The sequence below is a fragment of the Typopeltis vanoorti genome, chromosome 11 (assembly GCF_054136105.1).
Source record: "Typopeltis vanoorti isolate ZY-2024b chromosome 11, IOZ_Tvanoo_1.0, whole genome shotgun sequence".
NCBI lineage: Eukaryota > Metazoa > Arthropoda > Arachnida > Uropygi > Thelyphonidae > Typopeltis > Typopeltis vanoorti.
In genome coordinates, this window is record NC_143559.1 from 134065489 (window position 1) to 134093148 (window position 27660).

General features: G+C 35.0%; 1 protein-coding gene across 1 annotated transcript in view; it reads left to right on the top strand.

Annotated features, from left to right (window-relative positions):
• Positions 1–27660, top strand: part of psidin (phagocyte signaling impaired) — a 321893-nt gene that overhangs the window by 236854 nt on the left and 57379 nt on the right. Inside the window, exon 14 of the mRNA XM_090399962.1 lies at positions 13878–13988. Coding sequence (XP_090256088.1) covers positions 13878–13988 — 111 coding nt within the window. The remainder of the gene's footprint in view (positions 1–13877; positions 13989–27660) is intronic.

Below are 27660 nucleotides of genomic sequence, written 5' to 3' on the forward strand. Positions count from 1 at the left end.
CATGAGTTAACCAGAGAACTTGCGGGAATGTGTGTGTGTGTGTGTGTGTGTATATATATATATTCCCACGAGAATTATACTTATGTGTGTGTGTGTGCACGCGCTTGTGCGCGTGCACTCACACACAGACACTTAGAGAGAGGAATGTATTCCCGCAAGCTCTCTGGTTAACTTACGAAACTTTCATGATTTCTGCACTCAGCATTTGAAATAATGCTGGATCTAATACCCATTTTGCTTATGTAATTTTACATCACCAAACTGAAGCCTTTTGGCTCTTTATTTTAATAATTACTTTTACGCACCACCCAAGAGTTCACTTATGAAAAATACATTTCTCTGACATTTCAATTTCCTTACTACTGAACAAGAGTTTTTTGCTCTTTTAAGGTTTCTGCCTGGTCTCTGAAAAGAACTAACCAGTGAAACCTTATCAAAAATGGACTAAGGCAACTTCGGAATGTCGAGGAATGTATTCCTGCAAGCTCTCTGGTTAACTTATGAAACTTTCATAGTTTCTGCATTCGGCTTTGAAATAATGCTGGATCCACTTGCTTATGTAATTTAGAGTGAATGATGTAGTTATAAGAATCAAAAGCTAGGGGTATTAGTATTTCAGGAAGGATATAGAAAATAGGATGGACAAGGAGTATTGATGATGATGATGAATTGCAGTCAAAAAAAAAGTAGGAGGTCACTAATGAAGATCTCTGGAAGCATTGCATTTGAGACAATCTAGTGTGATATAGATTCCAACAAGACAAAATGTACACTTGGTTGGTACTATAGACTAGGAATGTAAGTGAAGATGTGGATCATGTGCATTGGAAAATTAGCATGAATAAGTGCAGGCCAAGTAATTATTTTGGGGCTGTTCGGCTACAGAGACAGATTGGAAAAAGGAAAGATCACATCTCAGGAAGGAAATGAATTTAGTCATCTACTAAGAGATAATTACTTGAAACTGCACGTAATGGAAGGAACTTGAAGTTTGAAAGTGCCGAATCTGGTGATATTATCATAGGATTTGTTCATAACTAAGGTAGCTGTAGTGCCTCCGACTAGGAAGAGTAATCATGTGATCTTGACTTTGGAGGTTACCAAATGTGAAATTTTCAGTTTAGAAGGGGTATACATGGAAGCACAGAGCATGTGATAATTACAAGTTTAAGAAGTAGCTTGAAGCAGTGCCATGGCATAACAGTCTGCAAGCATGAGCAATGGGGATTAGATGAGATATCACCCTGCACATTAGAAGAATGTACAAAGGAATTGCCTCTAACTCGGTTGTTTTTTACCTTAAAGTCTTAACCCTTAGCTGTGATCCTAAAAGAATGGAAGGAGGGTAAATTAGTCCCACAGCAAGGACTTGAAACTTGATTTTCTGCTTGAAGAGTGGTAAATGAATAGAACCAGTGAATGTTCAAGGAGAGCAGAGCTTCACAATAGCTCTGTTTGTGTAGTTTTTCCAAAGGAGGAAGAGAAAGATTCCTTGTTTGATGTTCTCTGGCATCAAATGTCATTTCACATGATTAGCTATATATCACTTGTGTGGCAGAAGAAATGGTGCAGGGATTGTAGTTTGGGCAGCTTTGGATATTGGTGGTTGTGGGCTGCCAGTTGAAGTTCTGTTAGGATTGGATTTGCTGCATATGGTTGTGGTTTATGTTTATGACTTATATATGTTATTGAAATAGATGTGAAAGTATTATGTAATACTTTATATATATATATCATCATCATGCATATCAGGGATTTAGGCATACCGTGGCCTGTTCCGGCCTTAGATCTCATCATTGAATCTTTTAAGAGGATGTCCTGGTTTTCTTTTTCCTAATGGCTTGTACTTTAAGGATTGTTTTCATAATCTTTCTATTTTCATTCTTTGAATGTGTTCCATCCATTTATGTTTATATTTTTAATTTTTTTCTATTACTGATTCTTGGTTTAATTCTTTCATAAAAACTTCTTTTCTTTTGCGATCAAATAGAGTATACTTTGCAGTTTATCTCAAAAACTTCATTTCTTCTGTTATTAATATCTCTCTCTCTCTCTCACACACACACACGAATGACATCCAGAAAGCAAGTTCCATTTTAAAATATTTTTACTGCAGTGCTGCGATCGCAATGGTGCGCATGCGTGCTGAGTTTGTTGATTTGTTAGCAAGCCATTGGTGCTATTTTTAGACATTCTCGCAGTGTGTACACTTCTTAGTGTGTTTATAATGTCTAAGAAAATCGAATCACCCGCTGCATGTGAAATTAGGTCAGTTATCCATTTCTTGAATGCAAGAAATGTTAAAGGCTGAAATTCATTGGCAAATTATTGAGGTTTATGGAGAACACGCAATGAGTGAGTGGTACGAAGATGGGTAAGAAGGACAGGTGTGCTCGATGATGAATGGAGCTGGCGACCATCTTTAGTGACTGACGATTTGGTGTGTTCAGTTGAGGAGAAGATTCGACAGAATAGGGGATATACTATGACATCACTCTCGCTACAATTTCCAGGAGTTTCACATTCATGTCTTCATGAAATTGTGTCGGATAAACTGAATTATCGGAAATTGTGTGCATGCTGGGTGCCAAAGTTGCTTACAGAACAACACAAAGTGAATTGGCTGGGCAGTGTCATGAATGGAATTCTTGCCATGCTACCATGAGAATGGCAATGCTTTCCTGAGTAGACTTGTCACAGGGGACGAGACTTGGGTGACACATGCAACCCCTGAATCCAAACAACAGTCCATGGAGTGGAGGCACACGTCATCACCAGCGAAAATGAAATTGAAGACAATGGTTTCCACTCGGAAAATCATGTGCACTGTGTTTTGGGAGAGATAAGGAATTTTGCTGGTAGGCTTCTTGGGTCAAGATTCCACAATCAACGTGAGTATGTACTGCCAAACCCTTAAGAAACTGTGGTGTGTGATACAGCATAAACGATGTGGCATGCTTACCAGGGGCGTTGTTTTGATTCATGATAACACCTGCCCACACACGGCCGGAGTAACACAACAACTTCTCGCCACCTTCGGCTGGGAACATTTCCATCATCCTCCACATAGTACTGACCTCGTGTCACGTGACTTTCACCTGTTCAAACATCTGAAATCTTTCCTTGGTGTTTGGCAGTTTCAAGACAACGACGAGGTCAAAGATATATTGCATCACAGGCGGCAACCTTTTACGATTAAAGTATACAACTCTTGGTGCCCATTATGATAAGTGCCTGAACAGTGGCATAAATTATGTAGAAAAGTAGTGAAAGATGTCTTCATTAATTTCCAATAAAGTTTTTTTCGTAAGTATATTTTTGTTTCTCTGACAGCACATTAGAACTTTCTTTCTGGACTTCTCTCGTGATTTTAAACCTGGTTTTACTCCATTTCCCAAGTAAGCAAACAGACAAATATAAGTCAAGTTTGTGCCTGCATGTAATGCAAGTCTAGCTGACCCTGCAGGTAGTGCAAGACCAAGGTAACTCATGGTAAAAGTAGAATAACCTCTGATCACTAATCTTAATATTTACTCATAATGCAAAGCACATCTCCTGGAGGAGATGTATGATGCTTTGTATTAAAGGCAAGGGGCCACTACCCAGACTGGTTTCGACCTTTATTGAGGCTCATCAGTGGGAGCCAGGCTAGAAATATCAAGATTTTAGTAATACAGAGCTTATAAATATTTTACCAGAACAAGTTACCATAAGGTGTTTTAAACTTATTAATTTGGGAAATGGAGTAAAACCAAGTTTAAAATAACTTGGTATTTTTAACATTTATTATACCCATGGTAAAATACTTTCTACATTTATATCTCCTCCTGAGATTTTTATTTAATAAGTTTAAAACACCTTATGGTAACTTGTTCTGGTAAAATACTTATAAGCTCTGTATTACTAAAATCTCGATATTTCTAGCCTGGCTCCCACTGATGAGACCTTAATAAAGGTCGAAACCGGTCTGGGTAGTGGCCCCTTGCCTTTAATACAAAGCATCATACATCTCCTCCAGGAGATGTGCTTTGCATTATGGGTAAATATTAAGATTAGTGATCAGAGCTTATTCTACTTTTACCATGAGTTACCTTGGTCTTGCACTACCTGCAGGGTCAGCTAGACTTGCATTACATGCAGGTGCAAACTTGACTTATATTTGTCTGTTTGCTTACTTGGGAAATGGAGTAAAACCAGGTTTAAAATAACTTGGTATCTTTAACATTTATTGTACCCAAGGAAAAATACTTTCTACACACACACACACACACACACACACACACATATATATATATATATACACACACACACATACACCTAAATCCTCCTAGCCAATGCACTGAAGAAATAACCAACTTTAAGGGTAACATCTCCATCCTATACATCAGTTCAGTTTCCAAAAAATTAGCTAAAGTTCTTAAGAAGTACAACATCAGGACCTTATTCACTACACTTCCAAAAATCTGCTTGCTAGTAAGCCATCCAAAGCCTCATCATCATAATCTGAAATATCCTGGCGTATATAGGATATGGTGTGATTGTAATATCCCTTATTTTGGTCAAACAAATAAATCTATTGAATTATGTATGGAGAAACACAAGAGAGACATCTCTTACAAAAGTACACATGCCAATGCCTTGTCTAGTCATGTTCTTTTCTCGAACAATCCTGATGATGGACACCAGGGTCATTCAGTCTGCTGGGATAGATCTGAAAACATCTTTCGTTGCCATGATGAGTTTGAAAGAAAAATTGTGAAATCCAGAGAATCATCATCAAATTCCTGATTTGTACCCTCAAGGGGTGTACAGGATATGAATAGTACTACATGAAAAATTTACATCATTAATAACTTCTTATCTAAAATCTTCCTCCAAATCAGTCTGTTACTTGTCAAGACTCTAATATTATCAGATCTTATTTTTCTATCGTCAAAGGCACTTTGTACCATATCAATCCACCTATTTCTTGGTCTTCCTCTGGATCGTTTTCTTGCTAACCTGGCAGAGAACACTTCTTTTGCTAATCTTTCCTTGCCCATTCTGTTTAATTAACCATACCACCTAAGATTAGCTCTGCTAATGCATTCCTGGATGCTGACAAGCTCTTTCCTGATATCCTTGTTTTTAATGTGATATTGCCATTGATGCCATCTGTTCACACCTCCAATCTTTCGCAGGATTCTCATACCTGTGGTCGCTAGTCTTTCGTCAAGTGTTTTACTTCTGACCCAGCTCTCAGATCCATAAGTTAAAACTGGTTTGAACATTGTCTTGTATACAGCTAATTTAGTGTTCTGACTAATTTTTCCTTATTCCATATGAATTTATTCAATTGACTTCCTACCATTCCAGCTTTGTTGATTCTGTTATCTATTTCCATATTTAATTTACCATCTTCAGTAAAAATCGTGCCTAAGTAGCTGAAATGTTTTACTTGTTCCACAGGTTCTCCATTCACAACATCCATTCGACATTTTCAACGATTCTGCCTATTTTCATTGTCTTTGTTTTTTTGAGAAGAGGCTAGGAATAAGAAAAGTCTCATTGACTATGTTATTGTTGATAGTGATGTTTTCTCCCTGGTGCAGGACACCAGAGTGTATAGAGGATTTGAAATTGGAAGTGATCACTATTTAGTCTTGAGCAGGATAAAATTGAATTTAATATTGAAAAGAATAACATGTAAGAAAGTTTTAAAGCGAATAAAAGTTGAGCAGCTCTCAGATGTGAACTGTAGACTAAAATGCACAAAGATTATTGAAGAAAAAATTAAAGAGTTTGAGAACAGGATTCAAACTTTGGAGATTCAGTGGCAAACTCTGAAGAAAACATTGATTGATTCTGCCAGAGAGGCATGTGGTGAGGTTGTCTGTAAGGATAAAAAAAATCAGAACTCCCTGGTGGACACAGGAAGTTAGAGGCAGTGAAGGAAAAGAAGAAAGCATATCAAAAGTTCCTGTCAGATAAGTCAGCTTGTGCTCTTAGAGAATATAGAGACAAATGCAAGAATGCTAAACACTGTGTAAAACTAGCTAAACAAAACTCATGGGAGGACTTTGGCAAGAATATAGAAAATAAATATCAAGAAGGTGGCAAAATATTCTGGAGGTTGTTGAAGAAGCTTAAGAATGGAGGACAGAGTGCTGTAAAAGGAATTAGAGATGATAAAGGTGACATGAAAACGGGAGAAAAAGATATCCTTGAAGTATGGAGTAATTACTTTGAAAAACTGCTAAATGAAACAAGCAGTGATGACAGCACAGTGGTAAAAAACACTGACCAGGCATGCAGTCAGGAATACATATCCATACTTGAAGTAGAAAAAGCCATCAAAGGCTTGAAATGTGGAAAAGCAGCAGGAGTAGATGATATTCGACCAGAAATGCTGAAGTATGGTGGTATAAGAGTCTTACAGTGGCTGCACTGCATAGTTCAGAAAGCCTGGACAGAGGGACGAATTCCCGATGATTGGAGTAGAGCTCTCATAGTACCCATATATAAAAAGGGAAATAAAACTGAATGTGAGAATTACAGAGGTATTTTCCTACTGAGTGTTCCTGGCAAGATCTATGCAAGTATACTTGAGAAACGGTTGAGAAGAATTGTGGAAGAAAAGCTTGGTGAAGAACAAGCTGGATTCAGGCCAAATAGAGGCTGTCAGGATCAGATCTTCACTTTACGACAAATAGTCGAGAAAGCATAGGAATATAACAAAGATCTGTATTTAAGTTTTGTCTATTTGGAAAAGGCATATGACACGGTGCCAAGAGAGAAGCTATTCAATACGCTGCAGTTATATGGTGTCAATGGGGCATTATATCAAGCAATACTTAGTCTTTATTTGAGTTGTAAGTCAGCAGTTAGAATTGAAGGAAGTACAGGAAGATGGTTTAATGTTAAATCTGGTGTGAGACAAGGATGTACATTATCCTCTCTGTTATTCATTATCTATATGGATCACATTATGAAGGAAAGTGGTATTAAACCTGATTTCAAAATTGGAGATGTTAATGTCAGCTCTTCGCTTTATGCAGACAAAGTTATACTCCTAAATAAATCTGCTACAACTCTGCAAGATTCTCTGACTAAATTGAATAGCTGTTGTAATAGATATGGTATGAAGGTCAGCAATAAAAAGACAAAGACAATGAAAATAGGCAGAATCATTGAAAATGTCAACTGTGTTGTGAATGGAGAACCTGTGGAACAAGTAAAACATTTCAGCTATTTAGGCACAATTTTTATTGAAGATGGTAAATTAAATATAGAAATAGACAACAGAATCAGCAAAGCTGGTATGGTGGGAAGTCAATTGAATAAATTCATATGGAATAAGAGAGAAATTAGTCGGAACACTAAATTAGCTGTATACAAGACAGTGTTCAAACCAGTTTTAACTTATGGATCTGAGAGCTGGGTCAGAAGTAAAACACTTGACCAAAGACTAGAGACCACAGATATGAGAGTCCTGAGAAAGATTATAGGCGTGAACAGATGGCATCAATGGCAATATCATATTAAAAACAAGGATATTAGGAAAGAACTTGACATTGTCAGCATCCAGGAATGTGTTAGCAGAGCTAATCTCAGGTGGTATGGTCACTTAAACAGAATGGGCGAGGAAAGATTAGCAAAACAAGTGTTTTCTGCCAGGTTGTCAGCAAAACGACAAAGAGGAAGACCAAGATATAGGTTGATTGATATGGTATAAAGTGCGTTAGACGATAGAAATGTAAGATATGATAATGTTGGAGTCTTGACAAGTAACAGACTGATTTGGAGGAAAATTGTAGATAGGAAATTTATAATGATGTAATTTTTTTCATGTAGTACTATCATATCCTGTACACCCCTTGAGGGTACATGGCAGGAATTTGATGATGATGATTGTTTTTTTATTGCTGACTTTCATACCATATCTATTACAACAGTTATTCAATTTAGTCAAGGAATCTTGCAGACTCGTAGGGGATTTACTGATAAGTATAACATCGTCTGCATAAAGCAAAGAGCTGACATTAACATCTTCAATTTTGATATATTTAATACCACTTTCCTTCATAATGTGATCCATATAGATAATGAATAACAGAGGGGATAATGTACATCCTTGTCTCACACCAGATTTGACATTAAACCATCTTCCTGTACTTCCTTCAATTCTAACTGCTGACTTACAACTCAAATAAAGACTAAGAATTGCTTGATAATGCCCATTTACACCATATAACTGTAGTGCATTGAACAGCTTCTCTCTTGGCACCTTGTCATATGCCTTTTCCAGATCGACAAAATTTAAATACAGATCTTTGTTATATTCCCATGCTTTCTCAACTATTTGTCGTAAAGTGAAAATGTGATCCTGACAGCCTCTGTTTGGCTTGAATCCAGCTTATTCTTCACCAAGCTTTTCTTCCACAATTCTTCTCAACCATTTATCAAGTATACTTGCATAGATCTTGCCAGGAACACTCAGTAGGGAAATATGTAATTCTGACATTCAGTTTTATTTCCTTTTTTATATATGGGTACTATGAGAGCTCTACTCCAATCATCTGGAATTTGTCCCTCTGTCCAGGCTTTCTGAACTATACAGTGCAGCCACTGTAAGACTTTTATACCACCATACTTCAATATTTCTGGTGAAATACCATCTACTCCTGCTGCCTTTCCACATTTCCAGCCTTTGATGGCTTTTTCTACTTCAAGTATGGATATGTATTCCTGCCTGCATGCCTGTTCAGTGTTTTTTTACCACTGTGCTATCACTGCTTGTTTCATTTAGCAATTTTTCGAAGTAATTACTCCATACTTCAAGGATATCTTTTTCTCCTGTTTTCATGTCACCTTTATCATCTCTTATTCCTTTTACAGCACCACTCCTTTCTCCATTTCTGAGCTTCTTCAACAACCTCCAGAATATCTTACCACTTTCTTGATATTTATTTTCTATATTCTTGCCAAAGTACTTCCCTGACTTTTATTTAGCTAGTTTTACACAGTGTTTCATTTACTTACATTTGTTTCTATATTCTCTAAGAGCACAAGCTGACTTATTTCCCAGGAACTTTAGATATGCTTTCTTCGTTTCCTTCACTGCCTCTTTAACTTCCTGTGTCCACCAGGGAGTTCTGATTTTTCTATCGTTGCAGACAACCTCAACCACATGCCTCTCTGTCTAGTTGAATCAATCGGGGTTTTCTTCAATCCTTGCCATTGAATCTTCAAGGTTTTGTTGCTGTTCTCAAACTCTTTCATTTTTTCTTCAATAATCTTTGTGTATTTTAGTCTACAGTTCACATCTGAGAGCTGTTCAGATGTGAACTGTATTTCCAGTTCAGGAAATAAGAAATTCAGGAAATCAAACTGTGAAGGAATATTTACAGTTTGATTTTTATTAACATATATATATATAATTGCATTACAATTCTTTTGTTATTTTCAATTCTTCCTAATTCAAACTCAGTTCTAATTTTCTTCCTTTGAAGCTAATTCACAGTCTAGAATATCCTGTCGGTTATGTATACATTAACTGACAATAAAGCATACCTTGAGTAAGCCTAATTCAATGTCAGTATACTTTATCTCATAAACAGACTCACTTGATGTACATTCTTGTTCGGAGTTATCACACATAACTTCAGTTGATCTCTGAACAACGCAGGGGTTAGGAGTGCTGACCCTCCACCTATAACTTTTGACTTCCCAAAAACTTTACTAATAGCCTCCTGTTTCCCGGAAGCCTTACCGATAACATAAACAGTCGATTAACACATATTTTGTATGGTATGTATATTATATACTATATTCTTACAATAAAGTAAGCTAGAGAAAAGATTGTTATTAAATAAAATCACAAGGAAGAGAAAATGGTTTACAGTACTATACTGTATTTATCGATACCGTAAGTGTACGTTGTCTGTTTACAAAATGAATATATGTCTGTCAGTACCTACATCAGTATTGTCTTATGATACAAATCACTGTTGGTGCTATATGTATTACTAATACTAGACATTAAAAAATGAAAAGATAATGTGAAAAAGAAATTATTCATATTTATTTACAGGTATGCATTGATAATGAAGAAGCAGCAATATGATTGCTTTATGGTAATCTAGTGCAATCGATACGATTGCTTCGCAGTAGTTTAGTCTATACACTAATGAATGAACCATAATTTTTTAATTTAGACTAATTAATTTAACTGATTAATAAGTTATTTTATGCAATTATGATATAACACTGCATCTTTACGTTTGTTTACATTTCTCTTGACTGCAAATGGCCCTGTACATTCTGTAAGTCTTTGTGTGCATACGTTTGATAAATTTTAATTTTTTATAATAGATTTGTGTATACTTCGTGGTAATAAACATTAAAATAGACTAGTATCTACATATATTTTATGCATTCATGACATATCTTTTTCTTAATTTTTTTCGATATTTCTAAGCTATGCAGTTCGTCTGCGAGTTTTTTCAAATTGTCAAAATCTCTAAAAAAATTTATATTTTTATTCAAAAACCTGTGTATAAGCGGAACTGTGTAGTTCAAACCTGCATTCTTAAAAGGTCAACTGTACTTACAATTCTCATTCAGCACTGCCTTTTACATGAATCTTTTGATCACATGTAAGTGCTCCTTCTTGTCTTTCTTTCTGCCTACTGGCTCGTTCTTGATTTGCTGCCAAATTTCTTCTTTGTCCATGCCATATAGGACCCTTAACATGTTGGCACTGTGCAGCGCTTTCCTTTCGATTCCCAACATTGGACCTCGTGGTAGTGGACCCAGGTAAGGAAGGTTGAGAACCCTAAGACAAAATTCCTTCTCAGTGATTCACCTTATAAAGGCCCAGACTTCCGTTGTATGCATGTGCATTGTATGTATCTTTTGAAATTTCCATATATGGTCATGTATTGACCTTCGGACATGATGATGTCATACTTTGCACGTCTTTTGAAATTGCCACATATGGACATGGGTTAGTAGCATTACGTAATTTTGTCATGCACCACATTATTATAACAAAGGCCCATGGTTAAGTTAATATAGACAAAATTTGACATTTCTTTAAGTACAATCCCCTAAAAAAAACATGTAAAAGCAAATATAAGTTACATAGTTACATATTATGAGTGAGAGAGAGATCTAGAAAGCCTCTCTGGTCCATGGATGAACTCTCTTCAGCTGCCCTGCCATCAACACCTGACATATGGAGAGAATACTGGTCCAACAATCTCCCAACCAGCGGCTTCCTGGCAGAAGATCCCTGTGCTCTGCAGCCTGGTTTTGCTCTTCCTAGTAAGATTTGGTCATCAATCAACAGGATCAGAACTAACTAGAGCAGATGTACTACATAAATGGGACTGTTAGATCACCCTTATTGTGATTGTTCTCCTGTGGCTCCGACGATTATGCATATTGTGAATGACTGCCCAAAGCGCCATTTTCATGGTGGTGGCCTACAGGACATCCACAAGGTGACGGATGAGGTCTTGGATTGACTTTCCAGACTGGACATTGACCTGTAGTTGTTCTGTATTCCTTTTGCCATAAGAATAAATAAATGAGAGAGATTTTAGAAATGTTTAAAACGAATGCTTTTCATACTTTTTTTGAATCGAGTTTTATTATTACTATTATTATTTATCTATAGTACTGTTGTAATTATATATGTTACCTTTCTGGGTATTGAAACACTGCTTCTAACCATAGCATTGTTTTGAATGGCATCCCATGTTATCACTATATTTGGAACCTTTAGATATCATCTGTCAGAGTTGTATGATTCTTCTGTCACTATGACAATTTGTCAGAGTGCCAGAATGATTATGCCTTGACAAATAATAATCAGCAGTGATAACTAGACAGAGATCAAATGATGAACATCAGGTCTCTGCCCCAGTTAGGAAGCTGACTGGCATAGCTGGTTATAACCAGCTATGCCAGTCAGTTTTACTCTCTCCTTAAGTCTAATGCCAGGCTAGTTGTTCAACACCTGTCTCTCTTTGCAATTAGAATTGACTGACTTCCTAAGTTTTCATTCATATTTTTTCATTCACAATTCTCATGAAATAGCCAGCACTTCTGTCATGTTCTTTCAGAACCATTCTCTTACTGCATGTTCTCAACTGAATCAAGTTTGGCTCCAAATAATTTGTCAACCTTGCCTTCCAAAAATACACAGCCAGGTTTGTCTTTTAAAATTACTCTTCGGTATTAACCACACTACTGGCCAAGACGTCAAGGTTATCATGGATGCGAAGTGCATATTAAAATTGTAATACCATTGATATTACATTGAAATATATGATGGATATGTATTTGATCCATAATGGCTGGTAAGGTGGTTAATTGAAATTTGTCTTTTTAACTTAGCCTCTGGTTGGTGATGTGGGATAGCTCCATTATTTTCTGTGCTTTGCTAATTTTGTATTATCCGACATTAGGGATGACATGAAACTTTAGTTTCAGAAAAATCTAAGTCATGATGATATTTGTATAGAAAAATAACTAAATAATAAAAATAAATATAATAAATGAAATGTGGGAATACACATGTAACAAACTAAAAATAATTGGAGTAAAGAATGCAGTTGCTAGGACAGAAATGGAGTGAAGCATATTGTTATGCTCCTTCACACCAAATATATTTTTATTCAGTTTATAATTAATTGAATAAACATGAGGTAGCATAGGTATTATTTCTGGGAGAATGCCCATGTTACTCCTCTTAAAAACTATTATTTTTTCCTGTTTTTGTTTAGGAGTGTCCCTTATTTTAAAAACATTGGCTTTTTACTCAAGAATTCTTAGGGCATTATAGGCAGTGGTGAGCTATAAGGGTCTCGTGCGAGCCCATTGTTCTTCTTGTTTAATAATCTTGTAGAACTAGAAAATACCACCGTGGAATGTATACATGCTACTATAATTGCTACATTAAATTCATATGAATTTTCTTATAACTATATAAAAATCATTTCATTGCATTTTGTTCTGATGGAGCTAGTGTAATGTTAGGTAAAACAAATCAGGTGTCAATCAAACTTCTACAAAAATTTCCCAACGATGTGATTTGGGATTGCGCTCATCGTTTACACTTAGCATTAGACAATTCTATAAAAAAACATTAAAGAAATAAATCATTTTGAAATATTTATGGATAAATTATATGCTTTTCATCAATTACCAAAAAATCAATGAGAATTAAATACGATTGCTAAAGACCTTGGTATCGAAATTTTAAAGATCGGCCGTGTGTTTGGAGCACAGTGGGCAGCTTGCAGTTTACGAATGACTCTTACTGTGTGGAGAAATTACCCAGCTTTATGCAAGCATTTTGCATCGAATGATAAATATAAGGACTTTTTAAACAGACTTCTCAATTTGGAGTTTTAGGAGATCTAGCATTAATGATTGATATCCTGCAGGAATTATCATATCTGTCAGACACTCTACAAAGTCGCAATATGAGTATTATAAGGGCTAAGTTAGACTTTTTTTTTTTTTTTTGCTCGATGATGCGAGCCCTTTGTTAATATTTCCATAGCTCACTACTGATTATAGGTGTATTTTAAAGATACATATATGCAGACTAGCAGAGGAAGAAATTTTGCATATACTTGTTTGGATGTTAGGTTGTCTTTGTTCTGCTTACTTCTGCTGTTAGGCTGTTAAGGGGGTGGGGGTGGTTGAGGCTAATGATTCTGCATATATTTATCTTTAAAATACACCTATAATGCCCTAATAATTCTTGAGTAAAAAGCCAATGTTTTTAAAATAAGCGACACTCCTAAATGAAAACAGGCAAAAATAAAAAATAATTAGGTAAAAATAATTAGGTAACATTATATTTTTTCATCCTTTCTTAGCTGATGAGAGATTAGTGGTGCAGGCAATGGTGATACTGGAGCATGGTTTGAAGGCAAGCCCTTCAAATTTTCAGATGAAGCTGCTTCTGATCAAGCTGTATCAAATTATTGGTATGTGATATTAAATTTTTTCTGTTAGTTTTTATATACAAAGTAATTCTCGTTCTTTATATACTTAAACTATGCACCAGTAAGATACAAACACAGAACATTTTTACTCATTTATGCATATTTATGTTGGGAGTCTGAGTGAAACATCTAAAAAAAAATTGTGATTTTAGGAAAACAGATGACACAAATGAAATTTGGAGAACACTGGCAAAGGTCCCCCTCTCCTAATAGTGCACACTAATTGTATACTTTGAAATTGAATTCAGAAATTACCATAGCTGTTTACCACTCCTTGAATTAATTATCATATCGACTAAATTCTCTAAAAACTGTTTTAACTTTTCAATCAATTAATTGCCAGAATATTTATTTCCCTACGTAAGTGGGTCATTAAGAATACACATGCATGTGATAATATTAGGATGCCATGCATATTAAATGGAATCAGTCAGTAATGTGCATCTAATGACAGGTATCATGCACTAGTACATAGGTGGTAGATAGCTTCTGGAAGACCATGAGTGAATATCATCACTTGTATTTAATGATCATAGTCTAATATGATGAGCTACAATTAGTCAAATCACTGTATAATACAACTTAAGAACTGTGAGTTTGTATCTGAATGCATATCTTATACTGTTCAATTCCATGCTCATTAAACCCACTTCTCAATCTCTCTTCATTTCCTACACCTCTGCTCTTTGGAACACTTTTTCCCAATGATTACAATCTTCAAGTCTTCAAAAAAACATATCAGTTGTTTTCCTCCTCCTAACCAACTATCCATACATGGCACTGTCCTATCATAAGTATTGGGACTTCTGAGTGTTTGGATGATAATAATTAAATAAAACAATATTAATAATAAATAAATAAAATAATAGAAAAATCTCCAGAATGAGATATAACCAGTGGTGAGCTATAAGGGGCTTGTGGGAGCCCTTTGTTAAATTTTTCTCAAATTTGCGAGTCCCTTGTTCTTCTTGTTTAATAATCTTGTAGAACTAGAAAATACCACTGTGGAATGTATACATGCTACTATAATTGCTACTTTAAATTCATATGGATTTTCTGATAACTATATAAAAAATCATTTCATTGCATTTTGTTCTGATGGAGCTAGTGTAATGTTAGGAAACAAATCAGGTGTTGCAATCAAACTTCTACAAAAATTTCCCAATGTTGTGATTTGGCATAATGCTCATTTACACTTAGCATTAGACAATTCGATAAAAAAACATTAAAGAAATAAATCATTTTTGAAATATTTATGGATAAATTATATGCTTTTTATCATCAATCACTAAAAAAATCAATGAGAATTAAATACGATTGCAAATGATCTTGGTATCGAAATTTTAAAGATCAGCTGCGTGTTTGGACCACGATGGGCAGCTTGCAGTTTACGAATGGCTCTTGTTTTGTGGAGAAATTACCCAGCTTTATGCAAGCATTTTGCATCGAACGATAAATATAAGGGCTTTTGAAACCGACTTCTCAATTTGGAATTTTTAAAAGATCTAGCATTAATGATTGATATCCTACAGGAATTATCATATCTGTCAGAAACTCTACAAAGTTGCAATATAAGTATTATAAGGGCTAAGTTAGACTTTTTTTTTTCTTTTCTTTTTTTCCTCGATGATGCGAGCTCTTTGTTAAAAATTTCATAGCCCACCACTGGATATAACAGAAGCCAACCATTGAAGATGTTATGCCTGTTTAACAAAAACAGCTATGTCTAAAATGAACAAAAGAGCATTGATACCAGAGGACTAAGAAATGTCACATGGATGATTTTGTTAGATAGCTTATTATTTTACTTAATGGATACAGCAAAACCTTGATACAGAAAATATTTGATAATTATCATCCCTTTCTCAGATTTCAATCTTGAAGTTAATAGAATCCACACATTGTTTGATCAAATATTTGATAATTATCATCCCTTTCTCAGATTTCAATCTTGAAGTTAATAGAATCCACATACCTTAAAGAAACAAATAACAAGGATCTTTCGCAGATATAACTTATGTGCCACTTTCAAACCAGCTAGAAGTTTTCATCTTGCTTCCTGCCTATCAGTGATACATTATCACTTCTATCCTTCCTTGTGTTTATTGAATACCCTGTTCTTATCATCTGTGCTACTTTGGACAGACTGTCCATTCTGTTACTATTAGAATCCAAGAACATCAAGGTTATATAAGAATTTTGGAATCCAAAGGTTCAAGGCTTGCTACTTGTGACATTGACAATAGACAGAGAGTTCATTGGAATTGTACCAAGTGACTACACTACAGTAGGTTCAAATTTAATTGCCTATTTTTTTTAAACGTGTGAGTCCTTATGTCACCATCATAATCGGATAGACTGTATGCCTCACGTATAGTTTTGGGAAGTGATTGCTGTGAATTGTTTATAATTTTTTAAAATTATACATCTACTCTTTCCTATTATCCTCGTTTTAATATGATACTGCTGTCGATACCATCTGTTCAGTCACTTTATCTTTTTCGGGACTCTCATATCTATGTTCTCCATTGCTTGATCAAGAGTTTTATTTCTAACCCAGCTCTCAGATCCATAAGTTAAAATTGGTTTGAACACTGTCTTCTATTCCATATATATTTATTCATTTGACTTACACTTTCCTAGCACTGCAAATTCTTCTATTTTCAGATTTAATATAAATGTCATATATTAATATGAATATACGTATATCGGGGTGCTTAAGGGTCAAAGCTGTATAACTGAGAGGAGACCTCCACATTCTTTTAAAGGAATGCAGAGAACCAACCAGGGCTTCTGACCTAATGTCCAATCCTTACCTTCTCATGGTGCACCCTGTTGGGTATCTACCAGGATACTAAACGAACGAGGATAGGATGGCAATTTTGGATTTAGCCAACCAAATTGTATTCTTATTGGCTTTAACCAAAATACAAAATAATAGTACAACATGACAGAATTTGATGTCAGCTGGAGGAGTCACCTGGTTACACAAGGCCCCCGTTGCTTTTGCCAGGGAACCAGGGCAAACAGCGAAAAGTCAGCTACTGAAACAAATCTGAAAACACACCCCAACTCAACATCACCAGAGTTAAAGATCGGTACTATCAACATAAGAAGCCAGAATGGCTAAGAAATGGAGCTAGCTGAGGAATTAGATAAGTACCAGATCGACATAATAGTGGTGACTGAGATAAAAAAAGACAAAAACTGGTGAGATCTTTCTGAACAATAAATTCAAAATGTTATATTCAGGCAATGACAATCAAGGAAAAGAAGGAGTAGCGATAGTATTCAACACTAAATACGAGGCTAATCTTCTTGAATGGCAAGCAGTCTCAAGTAGAGTGATGTGGGTAAATACGAGAATGAGGAACTGGACAATGAGACTTATTTGTGCCTATGGTCCCACAGAAGATTCTACCAAGGTAGAAGTGGATGAATTTTTTGAGGCTTTAGAGAAAGCAATTGACACAAAGGAAAAGTTGGTCCTTGTTGGAGATCTAAATAGCAAAATAGGAAATGATTGTCAGACATACAAAAATATTTTGGGAAAAATTTAGAGAAAAAAACAAATCTAATAATAATGGCAAATACCTGTTGGATTTCTACTCAGGACATGGACTGGTTATTACTAACACCATGTTCCAACATAAAAAAGTGCACAAATTCAAATGGAGAGAAGAGGCAAGGAATAAGAAAATACTCATTGACTATGTTATTGTCGATAGTGATGACAGGACACCAGAGTGTACAGAGGATTTGAAATTGGAAGTGATCACCATTTAGTCTTGAGCAGGATAAAATTGAATTTCATATTGAAAAGAATGACATGTAAGAAAGTTTTAAAGCGAATTAAAGTTGAGCAGCTCTCAGATGTAAACTGTAGACTAAAGTACACAGATTATTGAAGAAAAAATGAAAGAGTTTGAGAACAGCAACCAAACCTTGGAGATTCAGTGGCAAGCCTTGAAGAAAACCTTGATTGACTCTGCCAGAGAGGCATGTGGTGAGGTTGTCTGAAGGATAGAAAAATCAGAACTCCATGGTAGACACAGGAAGTTAAAGAGGTAGTGAAGGAAAAGAAGAAAGCATATCAAAAGTTAGTGGCAAATAAGTCAGCTTGTGCTCTTAGAGAATACAGAGACAAATGTAAGAAAGCTAAACACTGTGTAAAACTAGCTAAATAAAAGTCATGGAAGACTTTGGCAAGAATATAAAAAATAAATATCAAGAAGGTGGTAAGATATTCTAGAGTTTGTTGAAGAAGAGAAATGGAGGAAAGAGTACTGTAAAAGGAGTTAGAGATGATAAAGGTGATATGAAAACGGGAGAAAAAGATATCCTTGAAATATGGAGTAATTACTTCGAAAAATTGCTAAATGAAACGAGCAGTGATAGCACAGTGGTAAAAAAACACTCAACAGGCATACAGTCAGGAATACATATCCATATGTGAAGTAGAAAAAGCCATCAAAGGCTTGAAATGTGGAAAGGCAGCAGGAGTAGATGATATTCGACCAGAAATGCTGGAGTATGGTGGTATAAAAGTCTTGCAGTGACTGCCCTGCATAGTTCAGAAGGCCTGGACAGAGGAACGAATTCCCGATGATTGGAGTAGAGCTCTCATAGTACCCGTATATAAAAAGGGAAATAAAACTGAATGTGAGAATCACAGAGGTATTTCCGTACTGAGTGTTCCTGATAAGATATATGCAAATATACTTGAGAAACGGTTGAGAAGAATTGTAGAAGAAAAGCTTGGTGAAGAACAAGCTGGATTCAGGCCAAATAGAATGCTGGAGTATGGTGGTATAAAAGTCTTGCAGTGACTGCCCTGCATAGTTCAGAAGGCCTGGACAGAGGAACGAATTCCCGATGATTGGAGTAGAGCTCTCATACCCGTATATAAAAAGGGAAATAAAACTGAATGTGAGAATCACAGAGGTATTTCCGTACTGAGTGTTCCTGATAAGATATATGCAAATATACTTGAGAAACGGTTGAGAAGAATTGTAGAAGAAAAGCTTGGTGAAGAACAAGCTGGATTCAGGCCAAATAGAGGCTGTCAGGATCAGATCTTCACTTTACGACAAATAGTTGAGAAAGCATGGGAATATAACAAAGATCTGTATTTAAGTTTTATTGATCTGGAAATGGCATATGACAAGGTGCCAAGAGAGAAGCTATTCAATACGCTACAGTTATATGGTGTCAGTGGGGCATTATATCAAGCAATTCTTAGTCTTTATTTGAGTTGTAAATCTGTAGTTAGAATTGAAGGAAGTACAGGAAGATTGTTTAATGTTAAATCTGGTGTGAGACAAGGATGTACATTATCCCCTCTGTTATTCATTATCTATATGGATCACATTATGAAGGAAAGTGGTATTAAACATGATATCAAAATTAGAGATGTTAATGTCAGCTCTTTGCTTTATGTGGACAATTTTATACTCATCAGTCAATCCGCTACGAGTCTGCAAGAGTCCTTGACTAAATTGAATAACTGTTGTAATAGATATGGTATGATAGTCAGCAATAAAAGAACAATGAAAATAGGCAGAATCATTGAAAATGTCAACTGCATTGTGAATGGAGAACCTGTGGAATAAGCAAACAAGTAAAACGTTTCACCTACTTAGGCACGATTTTTAGTGAAGATGATAAATGAAATATGGAAATAGACAACAGAATCAATAAAGCTGGTATAGTAGGAAGTCAATTGAATAAATTGATATGGAATAAGGGAGAAATTAGTCGGAACACTAAATTAGCTGTATACAAGACAGTGTTCAAACCAGTTTTAACTTATGGATCTGAGAGCTGGGTCAGAAGTAAAACACTTGACGAAAGACTAGCGACCACAGGTATGAGAATCCTGCGAAAGATTGGACACGTGAAGAGATGGTATCAATGGCAATATTATATTAAAAACAAGGATATTAGGAAAGAACTTGACATTGTCAGCATCCAGGAATGCTTTAGCAGAGCTAATCTCAGGTGGTATGGTCACTTAAACAGAATGGGTGAAGAAAGATTAGTAAAACATGTCTTCTCTGCCAGGTTGGCAGGAAAATGACCCTGAGGAAAACCAAGATATAGGTGGATTGATACTGTACAAAGTACCTTAGACAATAGAAATATGAGATTTGATAATATTGGAGTCTTGACAAGTAACAGACTGATCTGGAGGAAAATTGTAGATAGGAAGTTAGTAATGATGTAAATTTTTGATGTATTACTATGATATTCTGTACACCCCTTGAGGGTACATGGCAGGAATTTGATGATGATGTATATCATCATCATCAGTTTTCTGATATGTACCCTCAAGCACTTTCTGGTTGCTATGACAGCGCTACATGATTAATTTACATTATTACTAATTCCATATCAACAGTTATCCTCCAAATTAGTCTATTACTAGTCAGAAATTCACTATTGTAATATCTAATATTTCAGTCTCGTAGGTCATTTCTGACTGAATCAATCCATCTGGATTGTGGTCGTATTCTGGGTCTTTACAAGTAATCTTAACATTGAACACCAGCCTTTCTAATCTTTCCTCTTCCATTTTGTTTAAGTTACCAATACTACTGTAGATTAACTCTGCTTACATCAAGTTCCTTCCTAATTTCTTCTTTTTTAATATAATTCTGCCATTGATGCTATCTGTTCATTCCCCTCATTTTTCTCTCTGCTTGCCATCTGTGGTCTCTCATCTTTGATCAAGTGTTCTGTTTAGACCAACTCTCAGATCTATAAGTTAAAACTGGTTTGAATGCTCTCTTGTACCTTACTGGTTTAGTTTTTTGGTTTTTGTTATTCCATATAAATTTATTCAGCTTGTTCTTTACCATACCAGCCTTGCTTATTCCATTATCTATTTTCCTATTTAATTTGCTATCTTTACCAAGAACCATCTAAATAGCTGAAATACTTTACTTGTTCTGTAGATTCTCCATTGAGAATCCTGTTGAAGTTTTCTATGTTCCTCTCTATTTTTATAGTTTTTGGTCTTTTTATTGCTGATTTTCACTTTATAAAAAGAAAAGAAATCCTGAGAATATAACAAGGATCTGTGCTTAAGTTTTGTAGATCTGGAAAAATCACCCAAGAAAAGCTTTCAAAACATTTTAAAACTTTTAGTAATCTGATCTTGACAACCTCTTTGTGCCGAACCCAGCTTGTTCTCCGTTTCACTTCCACAACTTTTCTTAGCCTTTTATCAAATATTATTATTATTATTATTATTAAGAGAGACCTCCATGGGGTCAGGAACATTGAAAGTATGTTTGCATAAATATTACCTGTACCACTTAGTAGAGAAATTCCTCCTTTGTTTAGATAGGAACTATGAGAGCTCTGCTCCAGTCATCTGATATTCAGCCTTCTGATTTGTCAATATGAATTGCATGGCTTGGCTTGTGCAAAACTTTTATATCACTATAGTTAAGCATTTCTAGTTGAATATCATCATAGCTGTCTTTCAGGCTTCTGATGGCTTTTTCTACCTCAAATATTGATATCTACTGTTTGTTGCATTCCTCATGAATATTTTCTACCATTGTTCTGTCCTCGCTGCTTTTCATTTAGCAGTTATTCATAGTAATTACTCCTGACATCTAGAATATCATTGTTTTTAGTTTTGATGTCACCTGTATCATATTTGATTCCTTTTACAGTACTCTTTTCCTTTATTTCTAAGCTTTTTAAATAGTATCCAAGGAATATTTTGCTATCTTTATGATATTTATCTTCTGTCTTCTTATCAAAAATTTCCCATGACTTTTGTTTAGCTACTTTTCTGCATATCTTAGTTCTCTTACATTTCCTCTTTATTCTTTTAGGGCACCTGCTGACTTATTTGCCAGGAAGTTTTTGTATGCTTTCTTCTGTTCCAGGACTGCTTCTTTAATTTCTTGCATATGTATGGTGTTCTTATTTTTCTTTTGTTGCAGATACCTCCTCATGACATGCCTCACTGCTGAACAATCAATGTTTTCTTCAGAGTTGCCACTGAGACTGTTTAGTTTTTCTTGAATAGTGTTTGTATAGTTGGGTCTACAGTTCACTTGTAAACATTCTCAATTTTAATTCTTTTTAAAACTTTCTTATAAATTGTTCTTTTCACTGTGATATTTGTTTTTATTCTATGTTAAACTAAGTGATGATTAATTCGAATTTCAGATACTGTCTGTCCTGAATCAGCATGAAGATATTATTGCTATCAACAGTAACATAGCCAATGAGACTTTTCTTATTTCTTGTGTCTTTTCTCCATGTGAACTTGTTCACATCTCTATGTTTGAGCATGGTGTTAGTAATTACTAGCCTGTATCCTGAGCAGAAATCCAGCAGGTACTTACCATTAATATTAGGTTTGCTCTTTTCTTCAAATTTTCCCAAAACATTCATGTATGTCTACTAGTCATTTCCTATTCTGCTGTTTAGATTTCCAACAAGGACAATTTTTTTCATTTTCTTTGTGATATTTCTTCTGTAGTGACTTGAAAAATTCCATCACATCTTCCTTAGGAGACACTTGTGTGGTACCATAATCACAAATGTGTTTCATTGCCTTTTCCCTATTTTGAAGTTTGTTGATATACTTGAAATTCCTCTTCCATCAAGAGGATTATCTTCATGTTTGTTCTTGAATGATATTAACAAACCTTTCTTTCTTTATTCATTGTTGCCTGAATATAACATCCTGTATTATATTATAACACTTGCATTCATTTGGCATCAGAAGCCTGGAGAAATTACTTCTTGGTATGAGACTTAATGCAGAGAGTCAGGGAGACTAGAAGATCAAGGGAGGAATGGGAAAAATATGTGTGAAAGTTCAGCTATGGTATTTTCCTTTTGCTGATTGTATATTCAGTGTTGCCAAGCAGCTCTCCTTCGAGTGGGCGATATCTCTGGATGGGCTCTTCATGACAGTATACAAAGATGATGCTACACTATGACCTCATGCTATCCTAGTAGAACAAAGGTACAAAGTTTTCAAACACAACTGTATCCAAGAAAAAAAAAAAAACGTCTTTAAAACTCATCAAAAATCATGACTTGCCATTTCAAGTTAAATGTAATTTGTTTCTGCTTTTAATTATGTACATATTAGTGGATTATTACTATTTTTTAATATCTGAACATGCATACAAACAAAATCCCCCTAGATGTAATGTATGTCACAAGTTATTATCAAATAGAGTAGTGTGGACCAATATCAGAATGCAGAACTGGACAATGAAACTCATTTGTGCCTATGGTCCCACAGAAGGCTCTACTAAGGAAAAAGTGGGGAATTTTATGAGGTATTAGAGAAACAACTGACACAATGAAAGAAAAAAAGTTGGTCCTTGTTGGTGATCTAAACAGTAGAGTAGGAAATGATTACCAAATATACAGAAATGTTTTGGGAAAATTTGGAGAAAAGAGCAAAGCTAATAATAATGCTAAGTACTTGTTGGATTTCTGCTCAGGATATGGACTAGTTATTACAAACACCATGTTTCAATATAAAGAGGTGCACAAATTCGCATGGACAATTGCAAGAAATAAGAAAAGTCTCATTAACTATGTTATTGTTGATAGCATTGTTTTCCCACTGGTTCAGGACAAGAGTGTACAGAGCATTTGAAATCAGAAGCGATCACCATTTAGTGTTGAGCAGGATCAGATTGAATTTCATATTGAAAATTAGAGTATAAGAAAGTTTTAAAACAAATCAAAGTTGAGCAGATGTGAACTGTTCAAGAAAAATGAAAGAGATTTGACTAAATCTCGGAAATTCACTGACAAACTCTGAAGAAAACATTAATTGATTCAGCCAGAGATGCATGTGGTAAGGTCGTCTGCAAGGATGAAAAAATCAGAACTCCATGGTGCTCCCCAGAAGTTAAAGAGGTAGTCATGGAAAAGAAGAGTTCCTGGCAAGTCAGTCAGCATATAATTGAGAATACAGAGGAGAATGTAAGAAAGCAAACCACTGTCTCTCTAAAACAAAAGTCATGGGAAGACTTTGGTAAGAATATAAAAAATAAATACTGGAAAATGGCAAAACATTCTGGAGGCTATTGAAAAAGCCTAGAAATGGAGAAAAGAGTTCTTGAAAAGGAATGGAATCAGAAGTGATAAAGGTTATATGAAAAACTGAAGATAAATATATTCTAGACGCCTGGAGTAATTATTTTGAAAGGTTGGTAAATGAAACAAGCAGTGATAGCAGAAAACACTCAGCAGAAATGCACATCAGGAATACATGTTATTTGAAGTAGACAAAGCCATTAAAAATATGAAATATGGAAAGGCAGCTAGAGTAGATGATATTTGACCAGAAATGCTCAAATATGGCAACATCAAAGTTTTACAGCACTAAATACTCATTTGTAAAAAGGAAAACAAAACTGAATGTGAGAATTACAGAGCAATTTCCCTACTGCATATTTCTGGTTAGATTTTTGCAAGTATACATGAGAAATGGCTACAAAAATTGTCGATGGGAAGCTTGGAGAAGAACAAATTAGATTCAGGCCAAATAGAGGTTGTCAGCATCAAATTTTCGCTTCATGACAGATAGTAGAGAGGTCATGTGAAGATAACAAGGATCTGTATTTAAATTTAGTTGATGTAGAAATGGTATGTGACAATGCTGGCAAGAGAAAAGCTGTTCAAAATGCTAGTTATATGGGTGTAAATGGGACATTACTTGTAATATCCAGCAAAACTTGCAAGATTCTCTGAGTAAATTTAATAACTATTGTAATAATTTTGTTATGAAAATCAACAATAAAAAAAAAGACATCCATCTGTTCACTGGGCATCCACAGATGCCGTATGGTCACTCTGATGCTTGGTGATATGCCACACCAGGCTTTAACTTTCTTAAGATCAGTCATTCTGCACATGCCATCCACCCATCTCATTGACGGTTTGCCACATCCTCTTTTCCCAGGAACGTTACCTTCTATTACTGTTCTGAGGAGTCTTCCTTCTATCCTTTCAATGTGCAAAATATTTTAACTTTCTTCTGTCAATATATTCATAAGGAGCCTTAAAGTTTTACTGATCTTTTCTAACACTCATTCATTTGTATGCCTTTCAATATATGATATCCTCAACAGTCTTCTATAACACCATATCTGAAAAGCAGCTATCCTTTTGTTATCTGACTTCTTTAGGTTCCAAGTCTCACATCTATAAGTTGCTGATGTGAGACAACAGCACTGTTTCATAAAAAGACAAAGATAATGAAAATATGGAAACATTGAAAGCATCAACCACAAGTACTATCATAATATTGACCCCCCTCCCCCCCATCTCTGAGGAGAAGATGCATGTCAGGAATTTGATAATTATGTTAAAATTGGTTCAAAAACTGTCTTCTCAACTTGGTGTTTTCCTGATTTCTTTCTTATTTCACATGACTTTTTCAGCTAGGTTCCCACCACATCAGCCTTACTGTTTTGTTATTTGTTTCTATATTTAATTTGCCATCCAAAAAAAAAAAGCCTAAATAAGATAAAATATATATTTCGGTGATTACACCGCATTTTTTATTTTTCGGTTATACAAATTACTGAAATAATAGTTCCTGACAAGTTTCATAAATCGTAGGATTTACATCTTCAGGGGGTAAATAGTGTAACTTAAAGTTTAAACAAGAGAATTAATAAATACAAATCATAACCGTCTGGCTATTCATCAACTCAAATAACAGAATGCAGATATAAAACGTTATTGACGTTGAACAATACTGGACGATGTCATGTGTTCCTGTTCTCGTTCATACAGTCCGAGCTCAGATTGAGGTAGATTTTTATTAGAGCTGACCACACTTGATGGAGAATTAAACCTTGATTTTTATTGCATTAGGTTGGGTTTTTAGCATATTAGCAGCTTCTTTAAATTTTCTTATATAACTGTTGTTTTCTATGAGATCATCGTTTTTTCCAGAGTACATCATTTCCAGTGGAAATGGTATGGAAAGCAAGACCCGTTTTTTGTTCTCTTTTGTAAGGCAAAAAAATGATGTCATACATAGAAAACAACAGTTATATAAGAAAATTTAAAGAAGCTGCTAATATGCTAAAAAAACCCAACTCAATGCAATAAAAATAAAGGTTTAATTCTCCATCAAGTGTGGTCAGTTCTAATAAAAAAATCTACCTCAATCTGAGCTCAGACTGTATGAATGAGAACAAGAACACATGACATCATCCAACGTCAATAACGTTTTTTATCTGCATTCTGTTATTTGAGTTGTTGAATAGCCAGACATTTATGATTTGTATAATTCTCTTGTTTAAACTTTAAGTTATACTATTTACCCCTGAAGATGTAAATCCTATGATTTATGAAACTTGTCGGGAACTATTATTTCAGTATTTTGTATAACTGAAAAATAAAAAATGTGGTGTAATCACCGAAATATATCTTTTGAACCAATTAGCCACAGATGTCTATGCCTTCAAAGATAAAATATATTCTCATTTAGGTTTACTGCCAAGATGCACACTTGATATTTTAATTGTTTTGCTGCCTATTTTCACAGTGTTTTTTATCATAGCAGTTATTTAATTTGGCTGGACCCTTAAACTTGCAAATTTTTAAGAGGATCATGTCATCTTCATAGATAATTATAAATAACAGTGGAGATAATGATAACTCTGCTTTATGCATGTAATTTGATTCCTATATATCATCCATTTCTAACTACTGAATCACCTTAATGATATTGCTCTGTTTATTGTTTAAATTTACACATCATATATATATATATATATATATATATAATTTGGGATTTAACTGACCAAATTGTATTCTTATTGGTTAAACCAAAATAAAAAATGATGGTACAATATGACAAAATTTCATGCTGGCTGAGGCATCGCCCAGTTAAACAAGAGCCCCCTTTGTTTTCGCCACGGAACCAGGATGAACAGAGAAAAGTCAGCTACTGGAACAAATCTGAAAACACACCCCAACTCAACATCACCAGAGTTAAAGATCGGTACTATCAGCATAAGAAGCCTGAACGACAAAGAAATGGAGCTGGCTGAGGAATTAGATAAGTACCAGATCAACATAATAGGGCTGACTGAAACAAAAAAGACAAAAACTGGTGAGATCGTTCTGAGCAATAAATACAAAATGTTATATTCAGGCAATGACAATCAAGGAAAAGAAGTTGTAGCCATAGTATTCAACACTAAATACAATGCTAATAATCTTGAATGGCTGGCAGTCTCAAGTAGAGTGATGTGGGCAAATATGAGAATGGGAAACTGGATAATGAGACTTATTTGTGACTTTGGTCCCACAGAAGGTTCTATTAAGGTAGAAGTGGAGGAATTTTTTGATGCTTTAGAAAAAGCAACTGACACAATGAAAAAGGAAAAGTTGGTCCTTGTTGGTGATCGGAATAGCAGATTAGAAAATGATTGTCAGACATACAAAAATATTTTGGGAAAATTTGGAGAAAAGCGCAAAGCTAATAATAATAGCAAATACCTGTAGGATTTCTGCTCAGGACATGGACTGGTTATTACGAACACCATGTTCCAAAATAAAAATGTGCTCAAATTCACATGGAGAGAAGAGGCAAGGAATAAGAAAAGTCTCATTGACATATATGTTATTGTTGATA